Below are 23,958 nucleotides of genomic sequence, written 5' to 3'. Positions count from 1 at the left end.
CACAGATGAGGAAAATTCAAATTCTAACTACCTCATGGAAACAGAAATGAAGTTGAGTTAGAGAAAAATAAAGTTCTATATTTTCTACGTATGAATTATAGACTAAGATTTGTACTTACCACTTGCGATGCATCTGAGAGCTAGACAGTGAATAAGGATGACAGAAGAATTGATGCCTTTGAGCTGTAATGTTGGAGAAGAGCACTGGAGAGGGACATCATGCTTGGTAGGGTGGAGGGACGGCACAGGAGAGGAAGACCCTCTATGAGGTGGATTGATTCAGTGACTGGGATAATCGCAATGGGAGTGTCAGAGGCAGTGCGATTGGCACAGGACAGAGCAGGGTTTAGGGCTGTTGTACACAGGGTTCCTATGAGTCGCAAACAACTCGACGGTACATAACAACAACAACAACAACCACAACCACCACCATTTATCCTTCACAGAGTTCACAAAGTTTCCTATAAGTGTAAATTAGTGTTTTGCAGAAAACGTGGGGAGTTCTCTCTTTTTTCTTTAACTCTTCTTCTGCTTCTTTCTTTTTTTCCTTTCCTTTTGGTAAAATTAAGCTCCTTGAGCTTTAGGACTGAGGGCTTCATAATTCAAAATCCTATCCTTTTTTCTTTTTTTTTTTCAGTTCAGTCTTACGGAGCCACTGGAAGTCAGAATCAACTTCCATAACAACTAACAACAGCATGCTCCAGTAAATGTTATTTACAGAAACAGATAGCAGGGTGCTTTGACCTGTGTGCTGTTGTTTACGGGGCACTGGAATCTCTGGGTGATGTGAATGGCTAAGCTCTCAGCTGCTAGCCAAGAGGATGGAAGTTCAAGTACACTCACGGGAAAAGGCCTTGTTATCTACTTCCACACAACCAGCCATTGAAAACTTTATAGAGCACAGGTCTGTTCTGACATACCTGGGGTCCCCAGCAGTCAGAATTAACCTGATGGCAATTATTTTACTGATGTGGCACTAAAGGTCATCTTTTTACCAAGTCCTCATGCACTGACTGGGAGACAGTGTAGTCTATTAAGTTTCAACTTTTCCAAGACAATTCAGATTTAAACGTAGTCACTTTAAGTCTCTCTCTGCCCCCTTCCCTTCTTCGGGAAGTGGCTTCTCGGATCTGAGGAGTCTTCCCACCATGTTGGAAGTACAATCGAATCAGAACTTACCCATAGCTGACCCTCCAGCAGGTGGTCAGAGGCAGTTTAATCACACCGGAGGTGACTGAGACAGGCCATCTTTCTCCTGTGGAGAAGCTGATGATTCAAAATGCCTACTTTTGTTTTGGCAGCATAATTCCTTATCAGTAAGCCACCAGGTCTCCCTACCATAAATAGGTGCAATTATTATGCCCATTTTACAAATGATGTAACTGAGTCCTAAGGAGATGAAGAATCTGGATTCTTTGAGACAGAATACTGAACTTCAGGAGCCAAGACCTAGGTTTTGTGCCTAATGATTGTGCCTCATTTTTGCCTCTTCTCCTCTTCCTGAACAATGCTAGGATTAGGCCCACCCTGGGCTCCCTGAGGACCACTCTGTGGTCTGGCTATCTTGCCACAAGATAGAACTCCTGACCCTAGACTTCCACCCGAAAAGAAAACTCTGCCTCCCTGCAACAGTCCTTGGCACTTCCTGCTGTCTGGTGGTAGATAGCACAGGCTCTACTCACACCGCAGCTCCCCACTCATCTCCTCTTCTCTGATCCTCAGTTTCCTCATCTGTAATTCAGCACACAGAGGGCCTAGCCTACAGCAAGCACCATGTGGTTGGAAGCTGGAGAGACAGAGGGGAGGGAGCCAGTCCCAGGGCTCTGTGTCCTGTGGTGACTGTGTGTACCTGGCATAGAAGTGGGTAAACTGTGGGCATTCAGGAATGGAAGCTGTCCTGTGGTGCAGGATTGGCAGCCTGGCTTAGCCAGGGGTGGCTCCTCAGGGGAGTTTCTCTTTTATTAATTACTTTGTCCCAAAAGGTTGTGCTGCGGATTGCATTCTCATTGCAGCTAGCTCCTTGAACAGTTGGCTGAGCAGTTGGTATCTGGACTATTTTTAGGTGGGGGATGAATGAGGGAGGGTGGAGGTCCTGGGCTCAGGGCATCTGGTAGCCTAGGAGCTTCACATGAAACAAGCTGAGGAAAGGGGCTGAGTGCCACTTTTCAGGAATGTACCCATAAATTCCACTCATCCTTCATGACTGAGGTCAAAGGCCACCTCCTCCATGCAGTCTGCCTTGATTTCTCCATAATCACATATCCACAAAAGATAATGGGGGGAGAAAAATATCATGGGGTCCACACTCTAGCCTTCCTTCAGTCGAAATTGTATTTCCCCAGTAGACAAGAGACACTGATTCTGCCCTGTACTCCTTGCTCCTCCTATCCAGCTACACTCAGTTATAAGGACAAAGTACAATCAATTAATCCTGGTCATAAAGGTACAGAAATTAGGAGGTGAAACTCTGGAGTCACAAAACTGAGATTCCTTCTGGGGCCTATCCTAACAGAATAATTACAAACATGTTATTTTGTATATCTGTTTTCTCATCTGTAAAATGGGTGGTTATGTCACCGCCACGCGGGGATTAAAGGGTTTAATTAGCTCAAAGTACAGAGCACAGGCTTGGCTTTTCACCAAGGGAAGCTCTCCACAAAGGGTGTGTGTGTGTGTGTGTGTGTGTATGTGTGTGTATGTGTGTGTGTGTGTGTATGTATGTGTGTGTTGAGGAGAATGTCGCTGAACATCTAGGACGCACTGAGAAAGTGAGTGGTTGACCTGTCCAGAAGACATGCCTGTAAGGCCACCGCCACACATCCCTCCTCCACCTCCTCTAACATTTTCCAAAGCCTGCAAGAGGGAACCCTCCCTCGGACACGGTGGGGCGGGGCTTATCAGGAGGAGCCGGGGGCGGTAACCACTTTGGGGCGTGGCCTCTGCCAGCGGGCGGTGCTCCGGCAACCTGCTTAGCCGCAGGGGCGGGGTCTCCCTTGAGGCGGGGCTTGTTGGGCGGGGTCTGGTGGCAGTGGGCGGGGCGGAGCGGCTGGCTCTCGCCCCCTCCCCGGCCCCGGGTGTCCCCGTGACGAGGCAACGCGGAGCCGCCGTGGGCAGGGCCCATCCCGCCGCAGCAGCCCCGGCTGAGCAGGGGCGAGGCGGGGAGGGCCCTGCGCGAGCGGGGCAGGAGCAAGGCGAGGTGAGGCGGGCGCGGGGGGCGTGTTTGCGGGGCCACGGCGGCAGGCTCTGTGGCTGGGGTCGTCTGCTTGTTGGGGGATCCGCGCCGTTCGGGACAGCCGCGGCCAGGTTGCGGGTCCAGGCGCCCGGGTGTGTGGCGGGCCCTCGGTTGGGCATCTGCGTAGACGCTGAGCCGGCCTGTGCGCCCAGGGCGCAGGGCGCGGGCCTGCCCGGGTGGCTCCTCCTGTGCCAAAGGAGGGGTCCAAACAGGCTTCCTGCAGAGGAGGTTGTGCTGCAACCGAGCCCGAGTGGGGAACTCCGCCCCACAGGCCCCTGGAGGCCCGGGGACCGCAGACAGACACCTGCGGAAGGGAGGGGGCTCCCCCGGGAGGAGACTGGAGGCCTGCCAGCAGGGCGAGGAGAAATGGGGAGACTGAGGCAGACGGATGTGAAGGAGGAGGCTGGCAGACAGGCAGAAATGGGGAGGTGAGTGGGGAGAGATCTGGCGAGAAGGATAGTGTCTGGGAGGACAGAGAGTCATTGAGAGACAGACAGACAGTCATTGAAAGGCAGTCCAAGAGGCCTGGCCCACAGCGTCAGTGCAGGGGTGGGGGGACCTCTGAGGGCCTAGTGCTGAAACCTGAATCTCAGATCGGAGTCTGAGAGGAGGGGTGAGGGCCTCCAACTCCTGCAGAGCCCCTTTCCAATCACACCTCAGATTTGAGTCTTAGCCAAAAAGCAACCTCTGGACAAGTTGAGGGACCCCTTGTCCCCTCCAAGTATTCTCACCTTCTGATGGCATGACCCCTCCTTGAGCTGTCCCACAGCTTCCCTCCCTGGTATCCCTGCAACCCTGGAAGTTTCCTGGAGACAGAGGTGAAGCAGTTGCTATAGCAACAAAGGTGGTGAAAGGTCACTTGGCCTTTGCCTACCTGGCCCAGAGCTGAGACAGAGCGGGGGTGGGGGAGAAGAGAAGCTCAGCTACCAACTAAGAGGTTAGTGGTTTGAATCCACCAGCCACTCCACAGGAGGAAGCCGTGGTGATCCACTTCTGTAAAGATGGCAGCCTGAGAAACTCGCTAGGGCAGTTAGACTGTGTCCTACAAGGTCGCTGTGAATCTACTCTTTGACAACAACCTCTTTAGGACTGAGGTGCTTTGGTGGCTCAATGGTTAAACAGTTGCCTACTAACCCACTTGATGCACCATGGGGGAAGAATGACACGGCCTGCTAGTGGAATCTTTGGCAACAGGTTTTTGGTGTAGGGGTGAGACTGTAAAGTTCCTTCTCCTCTCCCACTCTGCCCAGAATGGTGCTGGAAGGAAACCCTGAAGTGGGGTCCCCCCGACCTTCAGGCCTCCGGCACCCTGGGAGCAAGGGCTCCTGTGTCCTCTCGTCTCCGGGTGAAGGTGCACAGCCGGGTGAGGAAGCCATCAAGTATGGTGAACTCATCGTCCTGGGGTGAGTGTCCCTGTGCCAGCAGGCTAGGTCGTCATGTACCCCCAGGGCAGCCAGTAGGAGCCCCCCCGCTCTCCCACAGAGCTGCGGTCCCCCGCTTCTTGCAAGATCAAGATCTGCAGTCCACTTGGCCCGCCTCGCCTCAGAGCTGTTCACCTTCTCATTTTCCATAAGTTACTGAGATAAGTGCTGCCCACCCATGTGTCTTGTCAGATGAGAAAGGAAAACCACATGGGCTGCCTTTCATAGAGCACCTACTGTGTGTGGTGCGGGGAGAACTCTGGTTCAAATCCTGCCTCTGCAAGTTGCCAAACTTCCCTGGGCCTCAGTTTTGACCAGAGGGATGATGATGATGATGATGTTGTTGAGAATGCCCGTCTCGGGCTCAGAGGGTTGTCAGAAGACAGGCAGGAAGGAGTGAGGTGGAAAGTACATAGGCAGCGCCTGGCACGGATCCCAGGTTCTGTGAGGCAGGCCTGTGCCAAGCCCTTTCATGGACACTATTTCATTTCAATCTTCACAAAGATGCTGTGAGGAAGGAGGTGAGGAAACCGAGGCTCAGAGAGGGGAAGTGACTGGTCCAAGGGCACACAGCTGGTAAGTGGCAGGGCTGGGATTTGGACCCAGGCCTCTCCTAACTTTAGGTCTAGTGCACTTTTACAGAATCACAGCTGACCCTCACACTGCAGGTGAGAAAATTGAGGAGAGATGGAATCACGTGACTGGGTGGCTGGCCAGACCCCCTCCCTTCCCAGTCATTGAGTCCTGACCCTGTGTTCCCAACTGTCCTCTTCAAGACCTTCCCCCTACACCTGTGACGAGCTCACCAGGGCAAAAGTGATCCCCTCTCTGAGAGCTCATTAGAGAAGTAGATCCTTGGGGTCCCAAAGAATGGGCTTGCTCTCCCAAGGAGCACGAGGCCACTGAGGGGGACTGTCAACCTGAGGTCCTCTTGGTGGACATATGTCCTCTGCACACTATCAGGCCCCACACTAACTCTGCCTCAAAGTTGTCTAGAGGACTCATTGAAAATGCTCATTGCCAGGCCCACCCCAGACCTGTGGAGTCAGTCTTCCTGAGGCTGGAGCCAGGGAATCTGTACTTCACTGGGAGACTGATTCACACATTCTGTATTTGGCAGCTGTTCACCCCACCACCCCTCTTCCCTAAAACCTATGGCTCCCCACTGCTCACAGAATGAAGCAGATCCCTCAGGCCGGTGGTCCTGGCTTTTCCACCAGCCTTCCAGGCCATTCCTTCCCCACCATCACTTCCCCAGCGGGTTTGTTCCCAGGTCTCACTGAACTCCACCAGCCTGGGGCCCTTCGCTCAGGGTGAGTCTTTTCCTTTGTAGGAGAGGTTAAGAGGGTTGGGCAGACCCAAGCTGAGGTCTGAACTGTTTAACTTATTACTCAGGCTTCAGGCAAATAAGTCTGCTTACCTCCCTGAGCCTTGATGATCCTCATTCATAAAATGAATATGAATAATAATATACAATTTTTAATATATATAATAATATGAAAAATGGTCCTTTTTCATAAAAGAAAAGCACTTGTCTGACAGGATGGTGCATAGATCTCGTGAGACATATGGTGACACTGAGCCCCAAAACCCTACCTTTCCTCCCCCTCACCATCACTCTTGAAAGAGCTAGGAATGAACATGAAGATTTGGTGTGTGCGTATATGATGTGTGTGGATATACCATGTGTGGGTGGGTACATGATGTACATGTGGATATGTGATTCATGTGGGTGGATACACTACGTGTGTGGGGATACACAATGTGTGTGGGTGCATATATGATGTGCAGGTGTGTAGATACAATGTGTGTATGGATATATGATGTGTGTGGATATATGATGTGTGTGGATATATGATGTGTGGGTGGATATATGATGTGTGGGTGGATATATGATGGGTGTGTATATGTCAGATGTGTGCATGGATATATATGTGTGTGGATATATGATGTTGGAGTGGATATATGATGTGGGAGTGTGGATATACAATGTGGGTGGATATATGATGTGTGTGGATATATGATGTATGGGAGGATATATGATGTGAGTGTGGATATATGATGTATAGGAGGATATATGATGTGGGTGGATATGTGATGTGGGAGGATATATGATGTGTGGGTGGATATATGATGTGTGGGCATGTATATATGATGTGTGGGTGGATATACAATATGTGTGTATATATAGGATGTGTGCATGGATATATATGTGTGTGGATATATGATGTGTGAGTGGATAAATAATGTGTGTGGGTGGATATAAGATGAGTAGGCATGTGTATATGATGTGGGTGTGGATATACTATGTGGGTGGATTTATGATGTGGGTGGATATATGATATGTGTGTGGATATGCCATGTATGGGAGGATTTATGATGTGGGTGGATATACAATGTGGGTGGATATATGATGTGGGTGGATATATGATGTGGGTGGATATATGATGTGTGTGTGTGTGTGTACATGACGTCTGCATGGATATATGATGTGGGGTAGATACGTGATGTGTGTGTGTGCGGGTATATTATGTGTATGAGTGTTTGTATACATTATGTGTATGTGTATATATATATATGGAAGGAGTGGACAGCAGTGGATTTTGTCCTTCGGTTTGGTTTCTAGCAGCACTTGTGATGCTGTGAGTAACTTTTCTCGGATCCTTTCCAGGTATTCAGACCTGGTGCTCCCCTCTCTGGTCCGGGGCATTGTGAGCTTGTGCTGGGACCATGCAGGCAGTGGTCAGGCTCCTCGAGAAGTCAGGGACTGTCCCTCTCTGTACCTCTGAGCTCCCAGCTGGGCTTCTGGGGTCAGTGATTCAGGGCCTGGGGCTCCTCTGGATCACAGGGCATGAAGCATCTCTGCCCAGCACCCCACTCTGCACCAGGCATGGCCTAGATGTTCAGGAAGCATGTGGGTACTTGACTGAAGGTTTTGGAGGTGCTTTGCCCCCACTCCCCACATGCACCAGGTGGCATTGCTGGGTCTTCTAGTTTGAGGGCTCAGGGCTTTGTTATAGGAGGGTTATAGGAGGATCTGCCCACTTGTGAGTTCCCTCCAAGCCTCACCATGGACTCATTCTCTCTCTTTTTCTCTCCTTTCCCTCACGCCTTCCTTCTTAACCCCTCACCTCCACAGCTACAATGGATGTCTGGCAAGTGGGGACAAAGGTCGCCGGCGGAGTCGCCTGGCCCTGAGCCGCCGGCCACATGCCAATGGGGTGAAGCCAGATGTCATGCACCACGTCTCCACTCCGCTCGTCTCCAAGGCAAGCAGTGCGTCCCCGCAGACCAGACCCCACCAGGAAGGCGAGCCAAGTGTCAGCGCCGTCATCCTGTGGGGCTTCCAGGGACAGTGTGTGCCCAGGCCGTTAGTCTGTGAAGTGCGTCCTCCCCACCACGCCTGACTGCCTTCTTAAAGCTTCTTGACCACCAGTCCCTGCACGTCGGACAGAAATGAGCAGCATCATTTCAGAGGCAGCTGCTAACCTCAGAGGCAGTGGTTCTAATCCACCAGCTGCTCTTCAGGAGGAGGAGGCAGCAGTCGGCTTCTGTAAAGATTTGCAGCCTTGGGAACACTATGGGCAGTTCTACTCTGTCTTGTTATTGTTGTTGTTAGGTGCCTTCGAGACTAGTGTGACTCATAGCGACCCAAAGAACAACTGATGTGAACACTGTCCTATCCCACGCCAGCCTCACAATCTCGAAACACTCAAGCCCAGTCGGGTCATTGATCTGAGTGCACGGCTGCAGGTTGGGGGAATGTGGCTGTCACATAGTACTGGCAAGAGCCTTTGGTGTCAGAGGATTTGGTTCAGAATATCTTCCAGCTGTGTGGCTTTAGGCCCATTTCTTCTCCTGTCTGAGCTGCACGCCCCTTCGTTGTTACGTGGGATATCCACATCAGCTCTGAGGGCTGGCCGTCGGGATGAAAGGACATCACTTGGGCGAGGTGTCTGCTGTACAGTACACTTTGCAGAGGGTGGTCCCTCCCCGTGGGCCCGGCTGCTGGCTCCTCCTGGTCACACACCCTAGCAAGGACCTTCTTTCTCTCCCCCAGGCACTGAGTAACCGCGGCCAGCACAGCATCTCGTACACACTGTCCCGGAGCCACTCGGTCATAGTGGAGTACACGCATGACAGTGACACGGACATGTTCCAGGTACGTGCTGCCGCAGGGCCATGCGGCCTTTCAGGTGTCCAGGTGGGGACTAGAGGACCGAAAACCTCAGGGAAGGTGCTTCGTAGCTGAGTGCTCTTCATGGTGTCCCAGGGAGGCCTGTTGACTCCAGAGTGAGGCAGCAAGTTCATGACCACATCAAGACTCAGCACACTGCCAGCCTCCCAGCCTGCAGGGGGCCGCACAGCTCAGTGGTTGAGTGTGGACTTCTGGGCTGTACTGTCTGGGTTCAGAGCCGGCTCCGGCACTTGCTGCCTGGTTGACGGGGGCAAGAGTTCCTAACCTCTCTGGATCTCAGTTTTCTCAGCTGTAAAATGGGACCAATAATAGTACCCACCGCATGGAATGGTTGGTTGACTCATTCACTCATTCTCACTGCTGTCGAGGACCCATCGCAACCATCCATGAGGTGGACTCTTTAAGTCTTAAAGGGAGACAATTGCCCACCTTTGCCCACAGAGCAGACCACCCGCTGGAGACGCGAAGCCCTTGGGTTCACAGTGCGACTCGCTGTGGACTGCACCACCAGAATTCCCTAATGGAGCTCTCGGGGAGATTACATAAGATACTTTACGCAAAACAGTTAACATGCAATAAATACTTGCAGAAAATTCACTTAGTGCACAAATATTTAAGAATACCCAGCTGTAGCACGCTAAGCATTGTGTTCCTAATGGCATGGTCGGTAGTTTGAACCCACCAGCTGCTCTCAAGGAGGAGAGTCAGTTTCTTCTTGCTGAGACGCACAGCCTCGGGGCAGAGAAGGGATGCCATGATTGGGATGCCTGCACCAGCAGGTGGGGGCCTGGGTTTTGAAGCCTTGACCTTCCTTTCTCTGTTCTAACAACAAATTGGCGTGTTATCAATTGAGTATGGTGCTCCCCTTTGCCTAGGCCCAAAGCTGTGGGGGAGCTGGAGGAGGAGGAGCCCCAGGCCCTGGCTCACAGGTCCCAGAGGCCCCAGAAGTGGGGTGGTACTGTCCTCTCCTGGCACCCTCATCAAAGGTGAGCCACCTGGGCATCTCTAACCCCTGTGCCACCCCCTCACAGATCGGCCGCTCCACCGAGAATATGATTGACTTTGTGGTGACAGACACATCCCCCGGAGGAGGGACCGGGGAGGGCCCTTCCCCGCAGAGCACCATCTCCCGCTACGCCTGCCGCATCCTCTGTGACCGACGGCCGCCCTACACTGCCCGCATCTATGCCGCTGGCTTCGACGCCTCCAGCAACATCTTTCTTGGAGTGAGTGAGCCAGGCTGGGGTGGGCTGGGACAGGGGTACAGCACGCTGGGGTGACAAGTCAACCCAGAGGAGGCACCATCATGGTACGGTTAGCAGCCCAATTTTACAGATGAGCTAGTGAAGCTCAGAGGTTGACCACTTGCCCAGAGCAGCTCCAAACTCAGTATTCTCCAGGCCACCTCTGACCCTGAAGGTCCCATGGAATGTTTCCCAGGGGAAATTCCAACAACCCCCTGGAGTCAGTGCAGGACGTGTGATTTGACCCCACACATGGTCCCTGGGTAGCTGAAATGGTGAACCCATCTAACAGTGCCGTGGAAGAAAGGCCTGGCAATCTACTTCTATAAAGATTACAGACCACATGAGGCCACCATGAGGCAGAATGGAATTGGCAGCAATTGGTGGTTTGGTTTGTTTTTCTCTGGTGGTCTCAGGAGCGGGCTGCTAAGTGGCGGACACCAGATGGCCTGATGGACGGCCTGACCACCAATGGGGTTCTGGTGATGCACCCGGCTGGTGGCTTCTCTGAGGACTCGGCCCCAGGGGTCTGGCGGGAGATCTCTGTCTGCGGGAACGTGTACACACTGCGGGACAGCCGCTCGGCCCAGCAGCGGGGAAAGCTGGTAGGTGACCCGACCTAGACTCTGCTAGAGAGCTCCAAATCCCCACCCTCCCCAACTGGCTGGCCTCTTGCCCAAGCCAGGCCATCATCCCAGTCTTCCTGCCAAGATAACTCTGGACTTCTTGTCACATGCCCCTTGCCACAGACAGAACCAATGCAGTGTCCCCAAGTGCAGTCACTTGCCGTTAGAGGTCCACAGGTGAGGTGACATAAGCTAACAGTCATACCTTGCAGCATCAAGAGACTTCTAGGATGTTGGTGGTGTGGGGGGAAAAAATCACACCCTCTTATGAGGGTGACACTTGGCCTGGGTGTGAGCTACAGTTTATAGTTTGCAGGGGCCTGTCCCATTCAAATAGATCATCTTCATCATCCTCTCCCAGCAAGAAGGAACCCTTGGAGTCATCCTAACACAGATGGTGCAGAGGATTGAGTTAGGAGCTGACAGAGTTCTCGAAAGGGCCAACAGCTTGTCCGTAGTCACTTGGCCTCACCTGTCAAGAGGGTCCTCCAGACAGAAAGACAGTGGGTTCCGAACCTTGGGACATATAACTAGCTATCTTTCTAGAGTGTCATCTCCACTGGGAGATCTGGGAAAAGGTTCTTTTTAAAACTTATGCCTGTAAATGCTACATCAGCATACACTTGTTGAGCCCTCTGTACTGGGCAGAGTACCTAGAGCTTACAAGTGCTCATCATTTCCTCCTCACGAGAACCAGTGCAGACCCGGATGTGGTCTCTGTCTTGAGGGTAAGGAAATGAAGACACAGAGTGGGAAATAAATTACTAAACCAGGGCCAAGATTCAAACACAGCCATTCTGTCCCTCAAACCCTAGCTTTTAACCACCACCCTGGCATAGCTGCTCTGGGCCAAAGCTCCACTTTTCTAAGTAGAGGAATTTGCCCTTCTGCCAATAGGGAAGGTGCTCTGTTGCCATAATACATAACATGTTGGGATGCAAACCTAAAGGTCAGAGGTTCAAATCCACCTGTTGCCAGAGTGAGTAAGGTGGGCAGTGTCCTTCTACAAAGATTTACAGTCTGGGGAATTGCTGAGTCGGTATTGGCACAGTGGCAGGGGCAGTCAGGCCTGGTTCAAATTGGGTTTTTTTTGTGTGTGTGAAACAGTCTTCTAGGTGGTATAGCACTTGTCTGTGCATTGCTGTACAGAGATAACTCGTGGTTGCTATGGTGCTAAACACTGTGATACTGATGTGTAAATACGATAATGGTTACCTATGGTAGACAGTGTTTGGTGGTGTTCCCCGGTTGAAACAAGCTTGGAAGCAGGAGTGGCATCCACTTCCGAAATGACTTGCCTCCGAAAACTCTAGAACAGTGCTCAGGTCTCCTGTTCATAGGGTCGCTATGAGTTGTCTACAACTCGATGGCACCTAACAACAACAAGAACATTTGGGAAAAGTTTGGGGATCTGTTTTAGACAATCTCTTGTGAAGCACACCTTGTGATCCAGTCGAGGAAACCCAGGCCTGTGTCCTGCTGAGAGTGAGGGTCAGGGTCTGTGGGTGCTGAGGGGGCTTATCTGGCTCTGCCCCGGGACCACCCAGTGCTCGCTGCTCCTCCGCGCAGCCTGCCCGCCAGGGCAAGCTCTGCAGGGTGGTTCTGGGGCTGGACAGGAGGCTGGGGTGGATGAGGTCTGCAGCTAGGCAGTAAGTTCGTTTGCTGCCCCGGCAGGTGGAGAACGAGTCCAACGTGCTGCAGGACGGCTCGCTCATCGACCTGTGCGGGGCCACGCTGCTGTGGCGCACACCGGCTGGGCTGCTCCGGGCGCCCACGCTGAAGCAGCTGGAGGCCCAGCGGCAGGAGGCCAATGCAGCCAGGCCCCAGTGCCCCGTGGGCCTCAGCACCCTGGCCTTCCCCAGCCCGGCCCGGGGCCGCACAGCCCCTGACAAGCAGCAGCCTTGGGTCTACGTCCGCTGCGGCCACGTCCATGGCTACCACGGCTGGGGCTGCCGGAGGGAACGGGGCCCTCAGGAGCGGGAGTGTCCCCTCTGCCGCCTCGTGGGGCCCTATGTGCCTCTGTGGCTCGGCCAGGAAGCTGGCCTCTGCCTAGACCCCGGGCCACCCAGCCATGCCTTTGCACCCTGCGGCCACGTTTGCTCCGAGAAGACTGCCCGCTACTGGGCCCAGACCCCACTGCCCCATGGCACCCACGCGTTCCACGCCGCCTGCCCCTTCTGTGGGGCCTGGCTGACCGGCGAGCATGGCTGCGTCCGCCTCATTTTCCAGGGTCCGCTGGACTAGGTGCCCTGGACCTCCTGCTGCTGCGTCTGCTGCCCACCCAGGGCACCCACTTCCTGCAGCCCAGAGGAGCTCTGCATGTGGGACCTGACCGCTGGCCAAAAGCCACCCCAATGGACGTGCTGGATGTGCTGCGCCCCTCCCCTCAACGGGTCCCTGAAATCCCTACCTGAGTCAGACAGCGGGGGCTCAGCACCAGCTCAGACCTGGACTGATGAGGGCAGCCCCCCTCATGCCGCCTACACTGTGTCCCTGGGGAGTGAAGGGGCCCAGGGACCCCTGACCCCAGCTCCGGCTGGCCTACCCCGAGCCCGCCACCCCAGCTCAGACGCTCTCTCCTGCTGCTGCCCTGGGTTCCTGTGTAACCCCTGCCGCCCAGTGCCCGCGTGTCCTGCATGCGTGCAATGCCTCCAGCCCCGGCCAGTAACCAGTGCGTGTGCCGAGACCCGCTGTGGGCTGGACGCCACAGAGACAATGAGACCCGGTTCCCTGCCTGGCGGAGTCCACAGCCTGGGGAGGCCTGACCAGGTGCCAGCACTGTTTCCTCTGGGCTCTAACCAGAAGTGCCAGGGGCTGAAGTGTGGGGGGGTGGAGGAAGTGAGGGAGGGGACAGTGACCCAGCCTCCATGGCTGAGGCAGGACCCTCCTGGCCCACAAGGTGCACTTCATGCTCTGGGCAGGAGGGAGAGGCCTGAACAGGCTCAGGGAGAGAAAGCAGGGAACTGCATGCAGGAGAATGGGAATGGCCAGAGCCCTAGGTGGCAGGTGGGCAGAGAGGGGGCTGGACCAGAGGTGGGCAGTGCTGCTGGGAACAATGCTGGAGGGAGAACACTGACCACGTGTTGTGGACAGCCAGGAGTGGGCCAAGGGAGGAGGAAACACATGTGTTTTCAGAGCCTTGGCTGTAACACAAGGGCTACCAGGACCGAATGAACGCCTGCCTTGTGCCCCGCACTGTGCTATTGGTAAAACAATGACATTCATTGAGCACTCATCAGGCACAGCTCTGCTTCTCTGAGGCTTTGTCACTGTCACCCAGTCCAGTAACCTGGGGAGTGTGGTCTGAGTACCTGGTTCAAGTCACACACGGTTAGAAAGTGGCCCGACTGGCCTCAGAGCCTGGCTGCCTTGGATGTGAGTGGGGCTCTGGGCAGGTTCAGAGACTGACCTGGTCGGGACCTAGAGGATGGCTCTGTGGCCACCACCTTCTCAGTGCCCGGCCCCCTGTGGGGTGCTGTGAGATCATTGCCTCCTTGTTGACCACAAGTGCCCCAGGCACATGCTTTGAGGAGGGAGCACTAGGGAGGTGAGGGAGCACTGGGGAGGCACTGGGGCCTGAGCCAAGGCTTGGTGGAGGCTTTTCCAGAATGAGGGAGGAGCGAGAGGAGAGTACAGGTGAGCAGGGAGAATGTTGGAGAACTAGAGAGCTTTGTGGTGTATGGAGAGCAAGGTTGGACTGGGCCCCAAACTGGGTCCTAGTTCTTGTCGCTTCTCTCTGTGAGCCAGGGGTCAAGTTCAGGATGTTCTGGGCTTACCCTGAACCATCTAGGGAAAACCAACCAGGAAGGGAGACAGGTTGCCTGGGTTCTAAAAGGCTGAAAACCTGAGGCCAAGTTCCGGGCACAGTGCTGACCTTGAGAAAGGGACATCATCCCTTGAGAAATAGCTGCCAGAACCTTGGGGAGCATAGGGTCCCGGGAGGGGTCTTATCCACAGCCACACAGCTGATGAGGGCTGCTGTTAGGAGGGAGGTTACTGCAGGTCATGAGAGGGATGACCTGCTGCAGGAGTATCTGGCCACAGTGGGGGAACCCAGCAGGGGAGGATGTGGGACTTTTCACAGCTCACGGGAAGCCAAACACAAACACGAGGCAATCAACCCTCTCCAGCTGCTTGCTCTGGAACATTCAGATCCCACGTCCAGCAAGGAGACTCAGACCAAGAGGTCAGAGGCCTTGACAGAGGGTCCTGGGAGAGTTCTGAGGTGGGGGTGGGGTCTGGTGAGCTCCACTCTCAGAGCTTCAACTTCTTCAGCAGCTAAATGGAAATTATAATCCTGACCTTGCGACCTGGGTGGCACAAAGAATTTGTTAAGGAGGCTGCCAAGCTAAAGATTGTCAGTTTGAACTGGTCCAATGACTTCATGAAAGAAAGGCCTGGCAAACTGCTTATCTAAAGATAAACAAAACCAAAAAAGCCATCAGTGAGTTTGTTCTGACTCATAACAATCCATAGAGCAGAGTAGAACAGCATTTGGGATTTCTTAGGGCAGACTTCCTAGGCAGTCAAGAAATAAAAAAAAGAAAGTATTGCATTGGAAAAGTCTGCTGCCAAGGACCTCTCCAAAGTGTAAGGAGCAATGATGTCAGTTTAAAGACTAAGGTGCACCTGGCTTAGTCCATGGCTCTTTTCCAGTCACTTGCTATGCATCTGAGAGCTGGAAAATGATTAAGGATGACAGAAAAATGCATGCCTTTGAGTTGTGTTGGAGTAGCATGCTGAATATCTCAGGGACTGCAAAAAGAGCAGTAGATACGTCCTTGAGAAAATGCAACTAGAATGCTGCTTAGAGGTAAGGATGGTGAAGCGTCATCTCAGACACTTTGGACATGTTAGGAGGGGAAGGATCTTTTGTTTGAAAAGGTAGAGGATCGGTGAAAAAGAGGAAGACTCTCGATGAGATGGATGGATTGGCATAGTGACTGCAGCTACAGTTCAAGTATGCCACGGTTGATGAGGACGGCGCAGGATAGGACAGGGTTCCCGATCTGTTGTTCATAAGGTCCCTATATACTTGACCCCATGGCACATAGCAACATTAACCACCACTGTTTTATAAGAATAAACCCCAAGGTCTTTCTTCACAGTGCTGGTAGGAGGCTCAAACCACCAACCTTTTCCATCAGCAGCCTACTAGAACTCTTCTAACATCCCTCTGCCAGTGAGTTGATTCTCATAGCAACCTTCCACTGGATTTTTTTTGAGACTGTAAATCTTTACTTCAGGAGTATCTTTCTCCTTCAGAGGGAGAAACTGTTGGACTTGAACTGCCAACTTTTAAGTAGAAACCCAAGATGTTACACACTGTGCCACCAGGCTCCCCTATCTCTAGCTTAGTTGTTATGTGCCATTGGGTTGGAGTCAACTCATCGCTGAGGCTCCTGTAGGTTGTAAATGGCATGAGGTGGTAAATGGCATGAGCGCAGCTGATGGATTTTAACCACGTCTCCCTGAGTTGGCAGCACAGATTTTTTTTCCAGAAATTGTTATTTGTTTTAATGAAAATTTTTGGATTTCCATTCATTCATTGTTACACACTTTCCTCCCTGCCCACCCCCCAGTTCACTTTTCTCTTTGAAAAAGAAAAAAATTTATTTCATTGTTATACAATCTTCCTCCTCCCCCCCCTCCCCAGTTCATTCCACTATGCAGCTTTCATTCTGGACTCTTGTCATGACAATAGTACATAATCCTATATTCCTTCTAAACAGTTATCTCCCTCATCTATTTCAATGCAGTATACATTATTTATCCCCTCTTAGTTTCCCCCACAAATCCAATGTCAGTCCTGCTTTACAACAGTGGCACTATGCAGTATTTGTCCTTTTGTGACTGAGATATTTCACTCAGCATAACATCTACCAAGGTCACCCATTTTGTATATTTCATGAGTTCCTTGCTTTTCAATGCATCGTAATATTCCATTGTGTGACTATACCACAGCTTCTCTAGCCATTCGTTTGTTGATGGGCACTTGGGTTGGGCAGCACAGCTTCTTATCCAGGAAGCCATCAGAGCTTCCGAGCATAGTAGACATTGCTGTTATGTACCATTGAATTGGAACCAACTCATAGCTGACCCTCCAGTGGGTTTTCAGAGGCAGTAAATCACGCAGGAGATTGCCCATCTTTCTCCCACAGAGTGTCTGGTGGATTTGAACCACATACTTTCGGGTTGACAGTGTAGCTCCTTACCACGAGGTCACCAGAGCTCCATGGTAGACAGTAGGAGGCACAATGGTAAAGGTGACTCTTGTAAAGATTGTTGTTGTTGGAGGTATTGTCAATTCAACTAGGACTCCTAGCGACCCTATGAACAATATGAACCCTGTCCTATCCTGCACCATCCTCACGATTTCTGTCATACTACAGCACATTGTGGTAGTCACTTTGCCAGTGCATCTCGCTGAGGGTCTTCCTCTTTCTCCAGTCCTCTATCTTTCTAGATCTTCCTGAAAATATGCCCGAAGTGAAGTTAACAGAGCCTCAGAATTACTACAGGCCAGTTCTTCTCTGGCTTCTGGGGCGGCTGTGAGTATGAATCTGTGTTGGGTCTTTTTTCTTTCAAGGCATTTTATTCACACTGTGTGTTACATGCCTAGAAAAAGAATCCTTGGATTTTTCCTTCTGTGTGTTTCTGTCTTGGTTCCTCGTGGTCTGTGATGCCAGCTGAGGTTGTCAGCACAGTGAAACCAAACTGACGGGGCGGGGAGCAGAGGACTCTGCCTCTCCTCTAGATCTTTGAATTGCACATCAAATCTGGGGCTGATCACTCAAGGTTTACCCTGCCTGTGAGGTTGACAACAGTTTTCCTTCCTCTGTGATCATCAACGATTTCAAATTCACCAATGTAGCCATGTTTCATCGTCACTGTTAGGAACTGAACTATGACTTTGGAGTGCGGCCTGATAAGAACCTGGAGCTTGCCTCTCTTCTTGGAATTGCTGATGGTCTTGAGAGCGTCAGCCAGGACGTTCATGCGCACCATTGTGGCAGCATGGAAAGATGCCAGAAACGGAATCTGTTTGATGGCAACAGGAATCATTTTACCTTCTCTTGTGCCGCTTCTCTATTCCCATGAATCCAGCGAGTAAACTCCTCCCTGTGATAATGTGTACATGTACCGGGTAGAGAGAAGGGACTGGGTGGAAGAGCTGGATGGGGCTAGGCCAGTACAGGGATGCCTAAGAACATGAAGATGTGCTGTGTGGCCTTCTCACTGTTAGGTGTTAACAAGTCAACCCAGACTCATAGTGACCCTGTGTATGAGAGCATGAAATACCGTCTACACCATCTTTAGAACTGCTGCTTTGTTTGAACCCACTGTTACGGTCACTGTGTCAACCCATGTCATTGAGAGTCCTCCTCTTTCTCACTGGCCCTCGTGGCCTTCGGGAAGCCTAAGAACTTTCCTCTGCTCTGTTTTCCCTTAAAGAACTTGGGGTTGTCACTAGATTAAATACACTCTCAGGAAACATCCATTTAAGTTGTAACCATAAACATGCAAGTTGGAGGCTTCAGAAATTTAGAAATCATTGTCCTTTCTGCCCCCTGGTGGCAGTGGACAGCACTGCACCACCAAGGGCTCATTTGCCCAAGTCAGACTTTATCCCCATTTTAAAGATGACGGAAAGTGAAGGCACAGAAAAGAAAAGGCGACTTTCCTGAGGATACAGGCTAATTTATCAATCTCCCCAAAGAATGACAAACAGCACTATGCTCCATGCATGTGCCTCACTTCTGGGCACCTTGGTCAATGAGAAACTAGCCCTGGTGAGGGAGGGGACAGGCTGTCCTGGGCCAAGACACACAAGCCTGGCAAAAGTATGATCGGAGGGTACCCTGGCTTTCAGACTCCATCACCCTGCCTTTGCACAACTCTAGGGGGCAGCACTGAATAGGCAAAACCTCAAGTCTGCAAGCACCCTCAGAGGGGACATATTTAGTAGCCAGATCTTCCTGCTGATAGTGGCAAGCCTCAGAAGGTGAAGTGTCGCACCCTCGGTACACCACTGGTGCCTGATTCCACCCCCAGTGGCTCTGCCTGGCTGCTGGTGACACGTGACTGCTTCCCACCAAGGCTGACCTCTTAAACGGAAGGTGGGGGGACAAGGATTGCCCAGGCAGCAAGACGGGAGCACGTTTCCTTGTGTGTACTAATTTGTAATGAATAGTCTCTGAACTAGTGAACTAATCTGTTTGCTCCAGATTAGCCGATAAACTCAAAGCCGCGTTTAGATATCTGAGTAGCTGGTTCAGCTCTGCACAGCTTGAGGGTTCCAGTCTTTTTCACCAGGGAAACACTTTAAACTGCTGGGATCCTGCCTTCCTCTCCTAAGGAAACTGCCTTGGCGGCCCCTCTCCCCCATGGCGAGTCGGAGCGTGTCCATCTGTGGCCAGCTGCCTGGGTCATTTCAGCCTCAATCTGAGCTTTCTCGCCAGAAGCAGCTCCACTCCTGGAACCTGGCGAGGCAGAGCAAACACTTTACTCCCATTATGCAGGTTACAAAACTGAGGCCAAGAGATTCTGGGGTGCTGCAGCCCCAAGGAGAGCAAGGTGAGAACTATGTGTGTGATTCCCACACCTGCCCTGCCCAGGTATAGCCAGGGCCCCGACCAGGCCGCGGTCACCCACGTGACCTGGAGGCTTCGGCCCCTGCGGCCTGAGCACAAAGGCCAATCGCGCGCGACCCGGCAGCGGCCTGGCCGGGGATCCCGTGCACCCATTGGCTGGAGCCTACGCCCATCGGAGCCCCGAGGCCCGGCCATTGGCCGATGGGGACGGGGCTCGCTGAGCCCCAATGAATGGGGGAGCCGGAAGCAGGAAGTGAGTTTGCGAACCGACCAGCTGCTGCAGGTGAGGCATGGAGCGTGGGTTTAGTGATCAGTGTTGTTCCCAGAGAACGGGGATTGAGCCTGGATCGAGCAAAGACTATTTCTTTTCTGCCCTCCCCAAGGCCTTTCCCCGAAAGTATTGCGGTTCCGAGGTGCAGGAAGGCTCTGAGCAGCAAAGGGTTAACGCCCCCTTTCCAACCTCAGGTCGAGCTGTTGGGGCGGAGCCGGGAAGAGGGCAGAGGCGGCTTGAATCTCCTTCTCTACAAGGGAAGAAGAGTTAGATTTCCTAACCCTGAGTTAGGAGATCGCTAGCCACCTTGGGGCTGTGTGACCTTCGGTGAGTTACAAGACCTCTCTAAGCCTCAGGTTCCCCATCTGTAAAATGGGCTTCCTCCCAGTTGTGAACATCTGTGGTTCTCTGGCCTCCTGGCTGAGGACAGGAGGCTGGAGGGCTGGGGCAAAGGTATTTGGAGGAGGTGGGATGGGCGCTGGGAGCAGTGAGGCGGACAGAGTACCTCATCTGATTTGCTCACCTAGCGAGGAGGAAACAGAGATGCAGAAAAGTGAAGCCCTTGACTTGACTTAGGGGTTTGGGGTTGAGCCAAGATTGGAACCTGAGCCTTCCCGCTGATGGCTTGGGACTCTGCCCTGTGAGCGGCCTTGGGGACAGTGTTGAAGAAACTAGGAGAATTCTGGTCAAAAAGGACAAGAGGTCAGAGGAGCAGCTGGGGAATCAAAAGCAGGACCGTGGGCAGTTTCTACTAGCCGTTCCCACTGTGGGGAGGCAAAGCCCCTAGCTCCTTGGGTCTCGGTTTCCCCATCTTTAGTACAAGTGGCCCCTAGTGTATTTTTTTTAATCTCCTTGTGCAAGCCACCTGCCTTCCTCCAGGCCTCAGTTGGCACTTCTGGTGAATGGGCACAGTTACAGTCCCTGCCTCACTGCGCTTTGGGGAGGAGTCATGCGAGTGCTGTTAGTGCCTGTGATGATGGTGACGATTCTCAGCAGGGCCCATGGCGGACACCCAGTACATCCTGCCCAATGACATCGGTGTGTCTAGCTTGGACTGCCGCGAGGCCTTCCGCCTGCTGTCACCCACAGAGCGCATCTATGCCCATCACCTGTCGAGGGCCGCCTGGTATGGAGGCCTGGCTGTGCTGCTGCAGACCTCCCCCGAGGCTCCCTACATCTACGCCCTGCTCAGCCGCCTCTTCCGTGCCCAGGACCCTGACCAGCTGCGCCAGCACGCCCTGGCGGAAGGCCTCACGGAGGAGGAGTATCAGGTCAGTTGCCCCATGCCACATGAGTCAGGCTTTGGGAAGAGGAGGGACATTGATGAAGGGCTTAAAGCTCCCTCTCTCCTGAGAAAACTGTTTGTTTAAAAGAGATATGTGAGTAGGTATTATTGTCATGACCGGAGTCCAGAACGAAGGCTCCATAGTGGAGTGGACTTGGGTGGGAGGATTGTAAAACAATGAAAAAATTTTACTTTTACTTTTCAAAGAGAAAAGTGTACTGGTGTGGTGGGGGGAGGAAAGTACAACAATGAATGAATGGAAATCCAATCTCTGTAAATTTTCATTGAAATTAATAATAATAATAAAAAAGCAAGCTCCCTCTCTCCTGACTCTCCTACCTGCTGAGTAACCGAGGCTCAGGATTAACCCAAAAGTTATAGGAACTTCCCCCTCCAGAGCCTCAGTTTTCTCATCCATAAAATGTACACAAGGGTAGTCTGTCCCTCCCAGGGTTGTGGTGACCCACACTGAGCAGGTGTTTCATTCCAGGCACCTGCTGAGAGTGACAGGGGAACAAGGGCAGTGAGAGAAGGACGCAGCTCCGTGCTGAGGAGAGTCAGAGAAGACAGGGAATGGGAGTGTGGGTCGGAATCGGAAAAATGGAGTAACAGACCAGGGCGTCCTCTCCCGTGTTGTGTGGTGTGTTCCCTGGTTTCTGTTCATGGGTCTGGTAACCGGGTGAGTCGTGAATATAACTGACAGTGAGAGCAGTGTTGAGCAAAGGGGAAATACAGAAAGATGTAAGAGGGAACGCTGGGAAGGGCCATTCTCAGTGCCCATCCCCAGGGACACTGCAGAGTGTTGGGTGCAGGAGCGCAAGCCCCGTGTGTGCTGCCCGTCTCTCCAGGTCCCTGCACACATGCATTGTTCCTTGAGTCGTGCTCTCGTACCTCTGCCTCATTTGAATACTGTGACTTATTTCCAGATCCGCTTTTCTCTTGTCTTACTGGCTAGGGACTCCACAGCAGCGTGTGTTATGGTCAGCTTAAATCTTTTCTTTGTTGTTGAACTTGGATCGTCCCCATTGTTTCTGACAGTTAGTGCCCAGGGACCATAGTTGTGTATGCATGTGAGGGAGATCTGTTTCTAGAAGCAGACGTGCTGGGCTGAAGGCTCTGTCCCTTCACCATTGATGGATGCTGTTAAGGCATCTTCCTTTAAAGAGTCACCAAGTGATATTCCTACCAAGACCATTTGACAATAGGGCTTGGATTTTCTGCATATCAAATCAAAGGATTGGATTGCTGATCTGGATTTATTCTTCCTTTGAATTTGGGGGAACTACTTCCCCCTCTTTAGGCCTTTACCACCACCCCACCCCGCTTCTCCCTCATGTTATCACCCCCATGAAACATTACCTCGTCCACCACGTTTCCTGGACTGTAAATCATAATGAAGCACATTGCCACATCTTTCCCCCATGCAGTGGCTGGTGGGTTCAAACAACTGACCTTTTGTTTAGAAGATCAGTACTTAACCTATTGTGTCTCCAGGGCTCCATTCTAAACATTGATTTCCCCATTAAAAGAGCTAATGTTGGGGAAAGTGCTTATGAATAAAAACCCTGCTACGCAGGGTTTTTTTCCCCCCAGGTTCTCTCATTTAAAGTTACAGAAACCTAGCTCAAATGGGCTTATTTGAGTCAATATTTCTTTATCATGTGACTGAAAAACTGAGAGGTAGAAGAGGCTTCAGGCATGGTTGGATCCAGGGGTTCTGTGATACCCTCAAGATATAATCTTCATTCCTCTATTTTGTTTTCTTCACTCATTTCTATTATAAACCTCTGGGTCTTATAAAAAAAGTGACAGCTGAGTGGCAGAACTGTCCCCATCAACAATACACAGTACAAAGCCGGTTTCCATGAGGTCAGACATGTCCCTCACGCTCTTGCACCTGCTTCTACTGATTTTCACACCAGTTTTCCCGCCCCTGCCCCCCAGCACTCTTGCACCCAGCACTCACTGGGGCCTCAACTGTCGTGACCACACAGAACACCAGAACCAGACTCACAGCTAAGGAGTTTCTTAGGGAAGTAAACAGCTTCCAGTTCAGGATGGAAGCAGGATCGAGTTCTTCATTCAGGAGCTTTTCCGGCATGCTCGCGAGTTCGTTACCTCGGCCTCACAGCTTTAGGAGGTCAATGTTACAAAGCTCTCTTAGTCCTGCCAGTTACGGCGTCTTCTCCTGGTTCTTCCGCAAGCCTGGCCCAAGGCCCCTGGCTCTGGCTCCGGGGAGGCAGCCGTCCGGTCAGCTCTTGTCTCATAAAGGTTTCTGGTTCTCTGGCGTTGCTGCTGCTGTCCCCTCATCTAGGTCCTGGGCCGAGGTTTGCAGGAATCTCTGGCCCCCAGGACGAGCCACATTCTCTGCTGCTTCTCTGCTATTGTAAAATTCCCATCTTCTGCTGCTTAAATGCTCAATTTGAGCTTGGTGGGATGGCAAAACTAGCCAATCCCGCTGGGAGTCCTTTGCCCACCTGTATTGCATATTCGCGCCCAGCCATGTGGTGGAAATGAAAACTGATGAACTAGATGAAGGCCGTTTCGTCTACACCACAGGGCTCCCGGGTTGATGGTGGCTCGTATAAAACAGAGGTTTATATTGACCAGATTGAACCTCATCATACGTAGCCCTGAGTCAGCCAGGGGAAGCAGTTTCTTGGCTGGCCAAGCCAGGTTGTCTGACCACTCCTGGAACAGAGCAGAATGCCTTCTCAACAGGAAGACTGAGGTCTTATTAGCAGAGGAAGAGATAATAGACTTGAGGTCAGTAAAAGCTCTGGCGTGGACGGCCAAGGTTCCTTCCAGCTTAAACATGTGAAACTTCAGCTGTCTGCTGCTGGGCAAGTTGTGGGCGGAGCAAAATGAAGGTTCTGGAAAAGGAGGTGGTGTTTCAATGAGGCCTTGCTGGAGGCTGGCTGGAATGGCAACAGGTGACGGGGAGGTGATTCCAGGTGGTGGATAGGAGGACCCTGGTGGCAGAGAGGTGACTCCAGGTAGTGGACAGGAGGCCCCAGGTGGCAGGGAGGTGACTCCAGGTGGTGGACAGGAGGCCCCAGGTGGCAGGGAGGTGACTCCAGGTGGTGG

The 23,958-nt window shown here is 52.3% G+C and overlaps 2 protein-coding genes across 6 annotated transcripts in view; both read left to right on the top strand.

Annotated features, from left to right (window-relative positions):
• Nucleotides 1–3,044: 3,044 nt before the first annotated feature.
• PELI3 (pellino E3 ubiquitin protein ligase family member 3) lies at nucleotides 3,045–13,179 on the top strand. Of its 4 annotated transcripts, XM_006893286.1 has the most exons (8): nucleotides 3,045–3,196; nucleotides 4,483–4,635; nucleotides 5,158–5,229; nucleotides 7,793–7,922; nucleotides 8,714–8,815; nucleotides 9,883–10,077; nucleotides 10,512–10,700; nucleotides 12,396–13,179. In XM_006893286.1, exons 2-8 carry the CDS (start codon nucleotides 4,484–4,486, stop codon nucleotides 12,963–12,965), a joined length of 1,410 nt encoding a protein of 469 aa, XP_006893348.1. In that variant the 5' UTR covers nucleotides 3,045–3,196; nucleotide 4,483; the 3' UTR covers nucleotides 12,966–13,179. The 4 variants fall into 4 exon arrangements, with proteins under 4 accessions (XP_006893348.1, XP_006893349.1, XP_006893351.1 ...); XM_006893287.1 differs by lacking the exon at nucleotides 5,158–5,229; XM_006893289.1 differs by lacking the exons at nucleotides 4,483–4,635; nucleotides 5,158–5,229.
• Nucleotides 13,180–19,547: 6,368 nt separating this feature from the next.
• Nucleotides 19,548–23,958, top strand: part of DPP3 (dipeptidyl-peptidase 3) — a 21,658-nt gene continuing 17,247 nt past the window's right edge. Inside the window, exons 1-2 of one of the 2 annotated variants that reach the window (XM_006893284.1) lie at nucleotides 19,548–19,598; nucleotides 20,583–20,857. In XM_006893284.1, the coding sequence (XP_006893346.1) occupies nucleotides 20,588–20,857 (270 nt within the window). In that variant the 5' untranslated portion in view covers nucleotides 19,548–19,598; nucleotides 20,583–20,587. The remainder of the gene's footprint in view (nucleotides 19,599–20,582; nucleotides 20,858–23,958) is intronic. The other variant, XM_006893285.1, reaches the window with a different exon arrangement.

This window comes from Elephantulus edwardii, unplaced genomic scaffold (assembly GCF_000299155.1).
Source record: "Elephantulus edwardii isolate Elephantulus edwardi_28Jun2011 unplaced genomic scaffold, EleEdw1.0 scaffold00126, whole genome shotgun sequence".
In the NCBI taxonomy this organism is placed as follows: domain Eukaryota; kingdom Metazoa; phylum Chordata; class Mammalia; order Macroscelidea; family Macroscelididae; genus Elephantulus; species Elephantulus edwardii.
This window is presented reverse-complemented; position numbering and strand designations above follow the sequence as displayed.